The sequence below is a fragment of the Chrysochloris asiatica genome, unplaced genomic scaffold (assembly GCF_000296735.1).
Source record: "Chrysochloris asiatica unplaced genomic scaffold, ChrAsi1.0 scaffold00016, whole genome shotgun sequence".
NCBI lineage: Eukaryota > Metazoa > Chordata > Mammalia > Afrosoricida > Chrysochloridae > Chrysochloris > Chrysochloris asiatica.
In genome coordinates, this window is record NW_006408534.1 from 2,731,242 (window position 1) to 2,747,180 (window position 15,939).

At 41.8% G+C, this 15,939-nt stretch overlaps 1 protein-coding gene across 4 annotated transcripts in view; it reads right to left on the reverse strand.

Moving 5' to 3' along the window:
- Positions 1 to 2,559: 2,559 nt before the first annotated feature.
- Positions 2,560 to 15,939, reverse strand: part of LTBP1 (latent transforming growth factor beta binding protein 1) — a 636,211-nt gene continuing 622,831 nt past the window's right edge. For all 4 annotated transcript variants that reach the window (XM_006835152.1, XM_006835155.1, XM_006835154.1 and 1 more), the window contains 3 exons: positions 10,131 to 10,253; positions 4,082 to 4,231; positions 2,560 to 2,741 (listed from right to left, as the gene is read on the reverse strand). In XM_006835152.1, coding sequence (XP_006835215.1) covers positions 2,560 to 2,741; positions 4,082 to 4,231; positions 10,131 to 10,253 — 455 coding nt within the window. The remainder of the gene's footprint in view (positions 2,742 to 4,081; positions 4,232 to 10,130; positions 10,254 to 15,939) is intronic.

The following is a 15,939-nucleotide window of genomic DNA, read 5'->3' on the forward strand; positions in this document are numbered from 1 at the left end:
TTCAAGAATCCATTTTCTTGCCCTTTGCAGCTTGCTTTTTTGGACTCCTACTGTGAACTGTGAACCACTAAGGTTGGCAGTTCAAATACCCCAACTGCTCCTCAAAAACCCTGAACAGAGTCACTGTGTGTCGGAACCGACTTAACAGCACTTAAGAATAACAGCAAGAGGCTGTCCACATTGCTTGACTCCTATGCATTTTCCTCCATCTTCAAAGCCAGCAATAGGAAGTTGTGTCTTTCTCACATCGTTTCCTTCTCTCTTCCTCTATCTTCCTCCCTCTCCCTCCCCATTAACAAAAATTTGGGGGGGGGGGTAATATATACATGTATAATTTGACATTTAAACCATTTTAAAGTATACAATTCAGTGGCAATAATTACATTTACAATATTGTGTAAACATCACTACATTCTATCTCAAAGCACTAACACCCCATTCCCACTCCTTGTTGGTAAGTGCTATTGAGTCGGTTCCGACCCATAGCTACCATGTATAGGGTTTCCAAGGAGCAGCTGGTGAGCTTGAACCACTGACCTTGCAGTTCAAACAGCTTTGCAGTCTGGCACATTAACCCACAGGGCCACACCAGGACTCCATTCCCAGCTCTTGGTAACTGCTAATCTACATCTGTCACTACGCATTTGCCTATTCTAGATACTTCATGTAAGTGGGACCATAATAGCATCTGCCCTCCTGTATCTGACTTCACTCAGCATAATGTTCTCAAGCTTTGTCCCTGTTGCAGCCTGTATCTGGACCTCATTTCTCTTTCTGGCTGACTCATGTTCTATTGGCTGAGGGGCTTCAAAGAATTCATAGAATAATTCCATTACCTTTAAATTCCATTTTTTTCTGTGACATTTCGAAGTCCTGTCATACGTACACCACATTTTGTTTATCAGTTCATTTGTTGATGGACACGTCTGAGTCTCTGCTGTCAATCCATTTGGGTATTTATCTAAGAGCAGAACTGCTAGGTAATAGTCGCTCTTCCATTTTTAAGGATCCGTGTGAGTACATTGGGCCCACCTGGATGGTCTAGGCTAATCTCCCTGGTTGAAAATCAGCTGATGAGCAGTTTTAATTTCACCGGCAACCTTACTGTCCGTTTTCCACATAAAGCAATCTCTTCACAGGTTACTGTTATTAGGGAATGGCTATCCTGGTGTGGTGCTGTAGGATAAGCAGCGACTGCGAACCACAAGGTTGGCAGTTCAAACCCTCCAGTCGCTCCTTGGAAATTGTATACATGGTCGGTCTGAGTTGGAATGAACTATAACAGCACTCTACAACTATCTTTGAAGGGTCATTATTCTGCCACAAATTTTTAAACCCCAAAGCCTCTCTTTCAAGAAAACGCCACATGGAGTGATTTTCTGCTAAGTATGATGGCATTTAACAACAACAACAATGCATACACATAGTTTGATGTTTTTAAAACTTAGATATCGTAAATGAAAATGGATTCTGAAATTTGGTTTGTATTATATTATGAAACAATTATATTATTGTGAATGTGTATTAAGTAGGCTGGGACTGGAACTTTGGGAGCTGCTATTCATTCTTTTTGTGACATGTATCTAAGAAATTTAAAGATTCATTTGTAAAACACCTTATATTATGTGAGGACCATTAAGCAAACACAGAAAGGGGGGAGGGAACACAGTTTGTACTCATTGACAATTACTCTCAGGTAGAAATTGTTTTCTAAAAAATGGTGATTTATTTTGTTTTAACATACAATGGTAAATATATTGGGGACCATCACGTTTTCTAAAGAAAAATTTCTGGCTTACAGTGCATATTATAATACTAGTGTAAGCTCATTGGTTCTTCCATTTCAATATAGAAAAGGGGATCCGGTTCATGCCTGCTATCAGCTCGGCTAACAATGGACATTAGAATCAGACAACACACTGTAAATAGAAAGTATTTTTGCCCCCAAATGTGTATAAAAATTGTGAAACAAAACCACAGTCTGCTCCACAGGACAGACACTAGAATTTCTTAAATGCCCCAGACCAGGAATAGCATGACCCTGTATAACAATATTTATATTACAGCTTAACAATATTTTATCAAAGACTTTGCACTAGATTTTTTTTTTTCTTAATCTTAAGAAGAGAGAGAAAAAAAAGACCAGTAGCCAAGGGACTGCATAATGGAAACAAAGGAGACAATTATATAAAATATTTCCATCACTATTTAAATGCCAAATTTAATCAAGCAATAGTAAAAAACAAAAACAACAACAAAAAAACACAATAATACAACTTTCTGTTTAAAATAACAGCACTGTTCCCCCTCATTTCCACTGAATTTTACATATGAACAGACTATATATACTGGTTTCTCCGAGAAATGTCCATTTGATCTGCCACACCAATGGGGCTCATACTAAATCCTCTCCTTTTCTAAGGACAAGCAACGTCATGCTGTTTCCGTATTTGATTTCCATACTTCCAGGGTTAGGTGCAAAGTCTCAAGTATAATACAATTCTCCCTTTTCCTTTACACAGTGCAGAGTATATGGGCTTAGGTTATGTAGATTCTGTTTTACTCTAGGTCACTGTCTTTTTCTAAATTCACGGTGGTATTCAGTGGGGTACAGTAGTTTGGCTTGTCAGAAGGTACGTAGCCGGGTAGACACAAACACTTGTAGGAGCCTTCTGTGTTAATGCACTTGGCATTCTTGCAGAGAGACATCCGGTTGTTCAGCTCCTCACACTCGTTTACATCTGCAATAAAGCCAATCCATGTGGTCAACAGCTTTAATATCACCCTGGAAGGAATGTAACCTACAGCTTACCTGAGGCATCGAGGCATCTGGCCTCAACCCTGCAGCCCTTTCCCTGCCCCTCAGCCACACTCCTGGCTCAAGGGCCACAGTCTTTCCCATCATTGTCAGTTTCAGTTATGGTAGATAAAGAAGGCTTTTCAGGTCTTAAAAGGTTACACTATCAGGGAGATTCTAGAATTTCCTTCCTTGTTATTTAGCATAACATCAATGCTTCATTTGTCAACTTGACATATTATATATAACCAAGCTTCAAGAGTTGGAGGAAGGATACCAAACTCACTGCTGTTGAGTTGATGCTGACTTACAGGGATCCGAAATAGAACTACCCAATAGGACTTTGTTGTTATGTACTGTGGAGTCGGTTCCGACTCATAGTGACCCTGTACAGGGTTTTCGAGGCTGTAAATCTTTACGGGAGCAGAAAGCCTCATCTTTCTCCCGCGGAACAGCTGAAAGTTTCAAACTGCTGACCCTGGGGCTCGCAGCCCGATTCGTAACCACTACGCTACCAGAGCTCCTTTGGAAGGGGTAAATCTCTACGGGAGCAGATAGCCTCTTCTTTCTTCCATGGAGAGGCTGCTGGGTTTGAACAGCTGACCTTTCAGTAAGCAGCCGAATGCCTAACCCACCACGCCACAAGTGCTCCTTCAGAGGAACTACAAGTACATCACTTATAACTTTCTCTCAATCAACCGTAACTTTACATTTGTCAAGAGTCGTACAGCTCCGAAACAAATATGCAGCAAGCTCTTTGAGTAGCCTCTCTAGATGCTCACAGACCTACTAGACCTACTTTCTTAGGTGTCTTCCCACAGGGGAATGTTCACTTGGAGTGCCTATAACGACTCAGATCACCTATTTTCCAGGACCACCACAGATTAAAATGAAGAAAACTATAGTGGATAAAGAAGCTGCTACAGGATGCATATAGACACACAGACAAAAAAGAAAAACTTTACAAAAACAATTATCAGAGAGGCAGACAGGTTCTGAAAGATAATACCCCATCATATGGAGAAGGATAAATGTATTATATTTTTCAGGAGAATTTTACCCTAAATGAATACCACGGTTAAGTATTCAGGGAAATTATTAATTACTGCAGAACCAAAGTCAATTTTTTTAAATGTCAGAATAATTACTTGGGGCATTCTGATCTTTCCTTCTTATTTACCAGTAAAAGAATAGAATGAGATGTTATCTATCTTAAATGTACTCAACCGGCTGAGATATAGCCAGGATCTCAGGGATAAACAAACTTGTCCTTATCATTCTTACCAACACAGGTCATCTTGGCCATATCCAGGTGATAGCCATCAAAGCAGTCACAGGTGTAACCCTCCTGCACCCTCACACAGCGGCCATTCTCACACCCGTTGAGGATGCCACATTCCTCAGCCTGTAACTCCTCAAAGCTATTTAAAAAACCTGGAAAGAAAAGGACAGGATGCAAATTAGAAATGTTCAATTCTCTACACCTCTGACATACATTTGTTAAAAACTATGTAATTCTTAAGGTTCTGCTTCATCAAACTGACATATTACTATAACCTTAAAGTTAGCACTAAAGTCTAAGTGAATAGTTCATGTATTTGTATCTAACGATGTTGTTGTTACCAGCTGTGAGTACTTTCCCACCTGATGGGGGCCCTAGACACAGCAGGATTGGATAACTGTGATCCATAGGGTGTTCATTGGTTGAGTTTTTAGAAGCACATCACTAGGCCTTTCATCCTAGTCTATTTTCGTCTGGAAGCTCCCTTGAAATCTGTTCAACATCACAGTAACACAATCCACCACTGATAGGGGAGGGGAAGAGGCTGTGCAAGAGCTAATGTTCATTAGCTGGGAATCGAACCCAGGTCTCCCACATGGAAGGTGAGAATTCTAACACTGAGCCACCACGGTTCCATTTAGATAATCCTAGATGCTACACAAAGGAGCTCTGGTAGCGTAGTGGTTACGAATCGGGCTGTGAACCGCAAGGTCAGCAGTTCGAAACTACCAGCTGCTCCGCGGGAGAAAGATTAGGCTTTCTGCTCCCGTAAAGATTGACAGCCTCGGAAACCCTGTTCAGGGTCGCTATGGGTTGGAACCGACTCGACGGCACTTAACAACAACAACAATAAGATGCTACACAAATACGCCCCACATCTTAAATTTGGTTAATGTGCTAGCCTGCACAGTCGGTTTGAACCGCGAGGTTTTGGTTCAAGCTCACCAGTTGCTCCTTGGAAACCCTCTAGATGGTCGCTATGGGTCAGAACTGACTCAACGGCACTTAACAACAACAACAACATATTAAAAACATAAGTAATATGGGAAAGGTAATTATGGATCTTGTGTTTACTTTTTTAAAGTTTTCATCCCCCAATTCCCTGAGTTCTCAGTATGGACAGTAACAGAAAACCATTCTGGACTGAACCAATGGAATACACAAGCTATTGCTAAAAGGATCCATGGGAGTTTGAGGCAGTACTTTTTCAACTGAAATTCTCAAGGCCAGAGAAAAGCCAGGCAGGCACCGCAATGTGAACTCTGTTTATTTGTTCTGGGCTCTGGAGAGCAAAGCATCAGGCAGTGAAGGGGACCCAAAATATCCTGATAAATCAGAAAATACATCATGCTTGTGTTTATAGAACACAAAGTTTTTTTGTTTTTTTTTTTTAAAGGAAACAAAGATGCTTTTGTTTCTGGCTTTTGTATACTTTGCTGTTGTTAAGTCGGCTGTGCAGCAGGCTCCAACTCATAGCAACTCTGTATAGGGTTTCCAAGGAGCAGCTGGTGGGTTTGAACTGCTGATTTGTGGTTAGCAGTCCACTGCTTATCCTATGTACCATTTGCTGTTGTTGTTAAGTGCTGTTGAGTTATTTCTCACTCAGAGCGACCCTGTAATGGGGTTTCCAAGGAGTGGCTGGTGACCTTGAAATGTTGACCTTGCAGTTCAAACCAATCTTGCAGTCTAGTTCTTATCTTACAGGACTTTGTGTACTTTAGATATTACTCAAAGACAGACTATCTTGAGTTTTAGTAACATAAACAAATATTTAACCAGGCATCAAACATGTTTAGCTCTATTTCTAGAGAGGAAAAGTTATCAATATAACCTAAGGAGCTCTGGTAGTGTAGTGGTTACGAATCGGACTGTGAACCTTAAGGCCAGAAGTTCGAAACTACCAGGTGCTCCGCGGGAGAAAGATGAGGCATTCTGCTCCCATAAAGATTTACAGCCTCGGAAACCCTGTACAGGGTCGCTATGGGTCGGAACCGACTCGACGGCACTTAACTACAACAACAAACACATTACTGATGCCATCTCCCCACCTACCCAACCTCACCACATTATACTGTCACTGAGTTGATTCTGGCTCATAGCGACCCTGTAGGAAAGAGTAAAACTACTCCATTAGGTTTTGAGACTGTAAATCTTGATGGACGCAATCTCATCTTCCTCCCCTATTTTATTTTTATTTATTGTATTTTATTAATATGATTATTATTATTGTGGTCATTAAGTGTCATTGAGTCGGTTCCAACTCATAGTGACCCTGTATATGGTTTCCACAGAGACCTTGTATAGGCTGGTGGGTGTGAACTGCTGACCTTGTGGTTAGCAGTCCAGTGCTTACCTTACAGCACCAAAATCATGACTCTGATAGAACTCTCAGAACTTTTGGCTTTTGAAGTAATTCTCCTGTGGAACTGCAGGGGGCAGCAAAATATCATTTTTTATGCCTGGTCTTACATTCCAATTGAGTGAGTAAGGCATTGATAGGCCCTTTAGAAAGGGAAAACAAATATATCTATATATACTCTATATCATACAAGAATGAGTCCGCAGATCTCCAAAATCAGTCTGGGAAATATAATTTAAGAAAATAATATCCTAATATATGAAAATGCTTACAAATACCATGTATCACAGAAAAATAATTGTCATTAAAACTAGTAAAAATTTGCAGTCCCCAATCTAAATCAGGCCTCCTACCCAGTTTGTGAAAACACAGTTTTATTGGAACACAGCCACACCCATTCATAGACTATCTTCAATGGCTGCTTTCCTGCCACTAAGACCAAGTTGAGTAGTTGTTATAGAAACACTATGAAGTACCTAACACAAAATTCGGCCACTGTTGAGTTGATTCTGACTCACATCATCCCTCTAGGACAGAGAAGAATTACCCCATAGAGTTTCCAAGGCTGTAATGTTTCCAGAATCAGGCCGCCACATCTTTCTCCCTGGGAGTGGCTGGTGTATCTGACCTGCTAACCTTGTGTTAGCTAAAACACTTATTCCCCTGTGCCACCAAGGGTCCTCATATGAACTTCAAGCCTAAAATTTTTACTTTCTGGTCCTTGATAGAAAAAATTTGCCAACACCTGTTCAAGGAAATTCCAGTTTTCTAAAGACTGCTCTAACTGAAGGTAACATCCGCTTTAAAGCTCAGCTTTCTGATAAAACAACGAAAACCAGACAGCAGGAAAGGATGAACCATAAAGGTGATGAGAAACTGCAGTCTCTCTTCTATGTTACTACCTGCCCCAAAAGATCACTTGATCAGCACGGCAGAGAGCCCTTGGAGCTGCTGGTCAGCACATTGGCTGAGGAGAGTCACTTCTCTGGATCTTTTAAGACATTTGAAGTCAAAACTGGAGGTCTTGGGGACTGCATCTCTGCTCCCTGTGTTGCTAAATAGGAAATTGATGTGACACCAACATTTTTATTTCTTAACATTTGTGGTGAATTAAAAAAGAGCTTTAAAGCAATGTCAGCAATAATAAAAAAAAAAAAGGTACATACGCCAGAATGTTACAACATTAAGATTCCTGGAATCTCAACTATAATGCAATAGAGGCTTATTCACAAGAGGCAAGGGATGGATTGTATTGGAGTTGCATGTAGACTTAACCTGCTATTTCTGAATTTATGGGGGAGAACTGGGCTTTCTTTCAACTCTAATATCTCTACTTCTCCCTACCATTCCCTCTTCCTTCCCTTCTTTTTATTAGTAAACATTAATACTGTCCTGGTGTGCCACCATAGGATAAGCACTGGACTAGGTTGGCAGTTCAAACCCACCAGCTGCTCCTTAGAAACCCTATGCAGGATTGCTAACAGTTGGAACTGGCTGGATGGTAACTTAACAATAACAGAAGCACTAATGATGTGCCCTAGTGTGGTGCCGTAGATAAACAGTGGACTGCTAACTGCAAGATCAGGGGTTCAAACCCACCAGTCAATCCTTGGAAACCTTATACAGAAACGACTTAATGGCACTTAACAACAGGAACATATGCACAGAGAGGTACATATCATAAGTACACAGCCTTAAAGTTAGCAGTACATTTAGACATATTTCATAAAGTAGCACATGCTTTGGTGGTTAAAGGAAATAATGTGGTTAATTTATAGTGTTCGAAGTCCGGAGAGTGGTTAACCATGGTGGCGGAAGAGCACCAGGAGTGGGTACCAGGGGGTCGTCTTGAGACTGGTCATGTTCTTGACCAGGCTGGGGGCGACACTGGTGTGTGTCAATCATCTCATCTGGATTAAGAGAATGTTGTTTACATGGTAACTTTAAATCATTCTTGATTCTACGAGATGGCCAATACGTTGCATCCTTCAAAAAATCAAAGGAAGGGAGGCAGACAGGGAGACAGGGAGGGGAGGAGAGAGGAATGGGAGGAGGAAAGGCAGGAGGAAAGCATGGGAAGAAGATGGGGAAAGGGAAGGGAAGTGAAGAAAGGGGGAGAAAGCTCTACTGGTTTGGTTCAGTGGTAGAATTTTCTCCTCTCATATGAGAAACAGGAGTTTGATTTCCAACCAATACACTAGAAGCACATATGTGTCAGTGAAGGCTTGTGTGTTGCTATGATGCTGCACAAATTTCAGTAAAGTTTCCAGACAAAGAAAGGCCAGACCAACTACTGAAAAATCAGCCAAGGAAAACCCCATTGAGCAAGATGGTACAATGCACATCCCCTCCCCTCATGCAGATGGCTTGAGGCTGAGCAGTGTCTCATTCTGTTTTTTTGCATGGGGTCACTAAGAGTCAGACACTGACTTCAAGGCAGCTAACAGCAACACCTCAGAATTTAGAGCGTTCCCAAATGCATCCACCAGGTTTTGTGTTACTCCTAAGAACCAGATTATGGTTAATATGCTGTGTGTGACGGTGACCGGACCCAAAGGGAAAAAACAACTGCATTATACTGTGTAACTCAGCAGCATCTCCATGTTCTAACCTGAACTCCTTGGTCAGCAAGGTTTCCCTATCTTGTCACTGTAGTGTTACTGACGTGTGGACAAAATTCCTGGGACCTGATCTGCCTCTTCCCATTCTTAAAGTGAGACAACCTATTACCTGCTAATATTTCCTTCTGTACAGTTACATCTTCCAGATTTTAACTGCATGTGAAAGCTCTGAAGCCCCCACAGAAGCAGAAACGCTGAACATGTGTGTGTTTAGGGTGCTCTGGCCGTGCCGCACTGGGAGATACTGCCTTTCTGAGTAAGAACAGATTCGTGCATGCACACACTACCTCCCCCATGCAAACTCTGCTCACAAGTCCAGGAAAAGTTGGAGTGCATCATTCTTACTTAATAAATCCCTCACAGGTGTATTCTAAAAATTAAATTCTGACCAAGAGAGCAATTGTTTGACCTCCTACTCTAAAAGAAACACACTTAAAAAGATCAACTGGGTAGAAGTGAACACTTTTCATTTCATTGCCTGAAAAAATGGCTACAATGTAGCTATCTCTCAAGAAAACTCTGGTCCTCAAACTAGATCTACCACTTAATGTGTAAAGAAATTATTTCATTGTGGAAATTCTAACAGATCATTTTGACTTTTGAAAAAAAACGAATATTTTACTGTGTTTTTGGTGATGGTTTACACAGCAGATTAGATCCCACTCAACAATATCTACACAAATTGTTCAGGGACATTAGCTATATTCTTCATGCTGTGTGAACAATCTCACTTCCATACTACTGGTTGTTCTGTTTCCATTAGTCTAGCCTCCTTATACTCTTATCTTTGTTTTAAAGTAATTGTCAACCATTTGGTCTCATATAGGTGACTTTTTAAGAAAATAACCATTATCAGTGTTCCCACCAACAAAACCAACACTCTAACCCAGTGGTTTTCAAATTTGAGCGTGCATTAAGAATTCTCAGATTGCTGGGTCCCATGGAGAGTTTCTGATTCAGTAAGTTTGGTGTGCAACCTCTAACAAGTTCCCAGGGACCACGTTTTGAGTTCCCCGCTGATTTATCTAGAAGCACAATTTAGTTCTGAAGTCACTGAGAAGTTTTGCTTACGGTCCTGAATGAAGTAGGGATCAGCTTCTGGAGCATACTGCTCACCAAAGTCAACCAAGGCATCCCGTCCATATGGCCGCCGGTGTCCCGTAACGGGAATGTTACACAGCTGAGCATAGTCATCTAGGAAGGAAACAATAGGTAACATGAGAGACTGTCATGGTATGATCGCACCCAGCCGCCACAGCCACTCATGGCTCAGAGCAAAAGAATCTGCCTGCCCCACTGCAGGTCACACATGACAATGCCCATAGCTCACATGTCTCATGAGTGTACATGGGAACTCCGTCTATCCATATACATTGAATGTTACTGAGCATAACTGAGATTCTAAATTGAACGCCAAAATCAGTAGCTGAACAGAATCGTAAAGAATGGAAGAAATGAGCCATTGGAGAGTGCTTTGGAGATTTGGGAAGAGTCCATAAACTCAACAGGTGTTCTCATCAGAAAAACTGTAAAGGATAGTCAGTCTTACAGATCAATATCTGTTCATTCACTAGACATCAAATGGATTCCCTGATGATGCAAATGGTTAAATCACTTGATTGCTAACAGATATTGGAAGTTTGTGCTCACCCAGAGGACCTCAGAAGAAAGGCCGGGTGATCTAATTCTGAGAAATCAGCCAATAAAAATACTCTGGAGCGCAATTCCATCCTAACATAAAAGGATCATCATGAGTTGGGAGTCCACTCGATGAAACTGGCTAGAGACAAGAAAATGCGACGCTGATGGTGATCCAGTAATCAGCCAAGTAAGGATGTTGCTAGTTTCTCTGCTTGAAGTTAGTGGTCCCTATTTTAACTCGATACTCAAGGCCCAAACTTACGATTAGCATTATCGCAACACTGATGATCGTAGTAATAACAATAATAGTGTAACAGTGGCAGTGACAACATCAGCAACAATAGCTAGATGTCATATAATGCTTGTTCTGTGCCAGATGCTGTTCTAATAAACACTCACCACATCCACTCACTCACTCACTGACACATAACACCATCTCCACTTTATGGATGAGGAAATGGCAGCACAGAGAGGTTAAGTGACAGCTCATATGTGGCAGCACAAGATTTGAACTCAGTAATGAAGTTTCAGAGAACATGCTTTTAACCACTATTATTCTGCCTCTCCTACAATGATCTCAGCTCCTTTGGGATCCTCATTCTTATTTCTTCTACACCCCAGCTACATCCATCTGCAGTTACCCCTTCCTGAGGCCATTTGACCTCTAAACATCCCTTTAGTCCTTCTTTCAGGACCCTCTCCCCATGATATCTTTGGTCTCCATTTGTCCTGGGCTGACTGAACTTTTGATAAGCTTCATGGTCCCATGCTCTTGTCTGTATTTCAAAGCAAGGTTACTTAGAAGGTCTACAGAGGAAAGCTCTAAAAAGGAGAACTCCATATTTCACATGCAGAAAAGATACTGTCCAAGGATTCATGTAGCAGCTGACAGAAATTCTGGGGCCTCCCAGACCTCAGCAGTTCTGCCTGTACTGAGAGCCAAAGGCAGGCCAGCAGGTCCAGGGACTGGAGGGACCATCACATGGCTGTCCATGAGGCAACAGCCACCCTTGCCTCCACTGCATATCAGGAACATTTCCCTCTATTTTGTTTCCTTGTATGAAATACACAACTACTGAAAAGTACTAGGCAGTCCTGTGAAGTTTCCCAAGGCTTTCTTCCATCTCCTCCTATGTAAATTACACGAGGGGTGAGGGTGAGTGACGTAGGGTATGCATGTGTGTGCAAGCATGGGTGTGCACGTGTACACACATTCACTCCCAGAACTGCGCATAGTAACTGTAAGGCCAGAAAAGACCTGGAGCAGCTGGAAAGGGTTGTCCCTGCCTAAAATTGTGTTTGTGTAGCCGCATCAGAGGAACAACATACAGACCCCAGGCATCCCCCAGAACTTTTGCATGAAACGATTCCATGAGAAATATTAATTTCATTAAGGAACCAGCTGAACCTGGAAAAAGATCCTTGATTCGAAAAATACAACTTCAAAGAGAGCACAAACGGTTGTCAGTTCTGCTTAAAGTCTGAAAAGAATAAGGTTTTCTCTGAGAGCGCAGGCATCGCTGAAATGTTTACAAGTTTCAAGAGCTGAGATCATTTTTCTCTCATGACATTTTATATACATTTGTTGTACATCTGAAGGAGTGATTGTTCAATTATGTTATATCCAAGCAACAGTTCTGTTCAAGAGTGAGTGGATATTAAAGATAAATTAAGTCATGTGTGTATTTTGTAAAACACAATCCAGAGACAGCTCATCATGCTGTCAATTTGTGAGATTGAGGTCCCAGAGTTGTGGACCAACATAGTCAGGACCTGCCCGGGGCTGGCTGATGCTCCAGCCTGTGCTCTTGGCCTAGACCCTGCCTCCTCTACAAAGGAAATGAGATGGCCTCTCCTCTCCAGGTGCTCCTCGTCTGCAGTGCAAAGGGAGGGGCCCGATTGTGAGAGGAGGGCAGAGAGGGGCAGGTTCTCAGCCTTGCTCAGTGTTGACAAACAGCTTCATGGGGCAGGTTATCCTTGATAGTAGGCAGGTTATCCTACTAAAGAGATGAGTAGAATTTATCTGACACACACACACACACAATATCATTTTGGATTAAAAAAACAAATGAAACCCACAAAAAGGCATCCAGAAAGGAAACTGTTATATTTAGGGACTATCAAAGAGCTCCTAAGGGTGGCTCTGATCTGCCCAGGTTGTGGAGGTGGTACCTCTAGGATTCACTGTGTGAATTCCCTTACCTCCCTTCTTCCCCCCACCATCCCTTTTTCTCTGAAGATTCTTGAACATACTGTCCTTTGCTGCTTAACTTCCTCTAATACATTAACATTCCAAACTTGAAGAGTTTTGGTTAGTTATCAAACATCATTTCTGCATTAAATGTACTTTCTTTTGTATGTGAAGATGTTAGCTCCAGTCCCATCATCACCAGGATGCATATTTTGAGTTATATTTCTGAAAGCACAGATAGGCCTGTCCTGATCCATCCACGCTGCCTCCCCTGTCGCGCACATCTGCTCTGACTCTCGGCCAGGGTCAAAGGTAAATTGAGCGTGGGGTAATGGAAAGAATCTGGGCTTTAGAGGCAAAAGACTGGGCTCAAGTCCTGTTTGCACCACTCACTTTCCAGCTTAGCAATTTTGGGCCAGCCTCAGTTTCTACATCTGCCTACCTTTGGGGGTTACCGAAATAATTCTTGCTTTGCCTACCTTTGGGGGTTACCGAAATATAAGCAATGAGATGATGTACTACTATTCCTAAATTGTGAAACACTATACAAATAAATTTACAAATCAAACTCGTTGTCAAGTACCTTCTGACTCATGGCAACCGTATGTGCTTCACTGCAGAACTACTCGATAGGGTGTTCTTGGCTATCATCTTTGATAGAAGCAGATCAGGAAGCCTTTCTCCCACACTGCTGCTGAGTGGGTTTGTACCCCCCAGCCTTTAGGTTTGCAGTCGAAAGCAAACTGTTTGCATCATCCGAGAACCTATGTTGTTGTTACTGTTAGGTATCATTGAGTCTGTTCTGACCAATAGCAACCCTATATACAACAGAAAGAAACACCACCTGGTCCCGAGTCATCCACTGTGTTCTGAGCACAGTTGCTGCTACTCTTGAACCCACTGCTGCTGCCACTGTGCCAATCCATCTCATTGGGGGTCTCCTTCTTTTTCACTGACCCTCCACTTTACCAAGTATGATGTCCTTCTCCAGGGACTAGTTCCTCCTGATAATATGTCTGAAGTATGACAGATGAAGTCTCGCCATCCGAGCTTCTAAAGAGCATTCTGGTTGTACTTCTTCCAAAACAGGTTTGTTTGTTCTTCTGGCAGTATGTGTTATCTTAATATTCTTCTCCAATATCGTAACTCAAACGCATCAATTCTTCTAGTCTTCCTTATTCACTGTCCAGCTTTTGCATGCATATGAGGCTATTGCAAACACCATGGCTTGGGAATCTATGACTATGTTAATAGAAGCTACAAGTTACAATTTCTTCTCATATGTGAAATCACTAAGTTACTCATGAACATCTGGGAATATGTGAGGATTCTAAGATTAATGCGTGATTAATATAAATGTTCATGTTATCAAAACTAAAAGACTGCTATCAACGAGCAAAGACTTGTGCAATATATTAAGAGCAATGAAAAAAGCAGTACCCAGGTGTTTTTAGATTTTGTTTCAAGACAGTTCAGAATTGTTAAATAGATTGGAAAAAAAACTCTACCTCATTAAACAGAGAAAGAAATTCTCATGCGATTCCTGTCAAATGACAAGTCACAAAATGATTGACAGTCTTGGCAAATTTCATTACTTTATCAGATAGGAGCAATAGCACATTTTAACACTAGATTGATAGTACCAACAGAAAAAAATAAAATAGTGTTTGTCATTTTAATGATGGTCTTATGCTGATGATCTTAGCGTATGACTGAATCGATGAGAAATGTCTTGAGTAGAGGGGAGGTTTACAGAACTGAAAAGCCAAAGCTTTCAAGTATTTCACCATCTTCCAGAGGAGGAGCTGGAATGTCACAGAATATTCTAATGAATCTTGGTACAAGATGTTCTTTTCAGGATCTTGTGTGCATGTGCTGGGCCTCTGAGCATCCCAGGTTATACACAGAGCTCAGCCAATTCAGCCTGGAGGTACTTGGCCCTGGGTATCCCTAGGGCAAGGTCAGGGTTAGGTTCCAGCTTGAGGCAGGGGAAGAAGAGTGAAGAATGATTGTAGAAGGTGAGGAATACAGGTCCCAAGAGAAGCATCAGCCAGAGTTGTTCATGGTTTGTGTGGAAAGTTATAGAAACAGTTAAATAGCTCCCCACACGAGCCACAAACAGCTCTGACTGATGCTTCATCCCAATCAATGCATGGACATGCACACATATTTTTCTGCCTTTGGAGTCTTTTTATTTCTTCAAAATGAGGGAGCTCCAAAAGTTTGGAGAAAATGTGATAAAAAGATCATGGAAATTTTCCACAAGCATTTTGAAGCCCCCTTGTGCACATCAACAATTAGGAAGTTGTGCAGAGCTCAGTGCAGGATGTTGAACTTTGTAAACAGAGACCCTCACCGAGACCCCATTGAATGTTTCTGTCCAGGATGAGTAGTGGGTGAAAAGGAAACACAAGTATTCACACCTCAAAGTCGTCATCCCCCGACTATATCTATCTGCCACCTCTCCAAGCACAAATACTTAGCTCTTGATCAAAGAAAGCATCAATAGATACACACGGGATGGTGTGAGACACCAAGATCCAGGTCACTGATCACACTAATTTCCCTGGTATGGTAGATTCATATGACAGATGGTGCTGCTTTGATTTTCATTTTACATTGGAAAAAAAAGAAAGTCTAAAAATTACCCCCACCCCCTGGAGCCAGTGGGTCTGGGGCCCCTGCTGTCAGCAGCAATGGGAAGCATATTACTATATCCTGGCAGGAAATACCCACTCTTGAGAACAGACACATCTGCAGGGCTGGTCTGGACAGTCACATGTCACCATGCCACACTGGCATGTGAGGAAACCAGGAGGTGAAGTTTTAGTTCTGGTGGAGGAAGATTGAATTCAGCTGCTTTCAGAAATGATGCAGAGCCTGCATTTTGTTCCCTGCGCAATTGGACTGCTTTAATGTTTGAACTGCATCGTTTCCAATATAGGAGAAACAAGGGCAGTTTTGTTGCATTAAACAAAAGATCGTATTTTCCTCTGATTTCTGTAACAGCAGATTTCTAGACCAGATATCTTCCTTACACACTGTTGG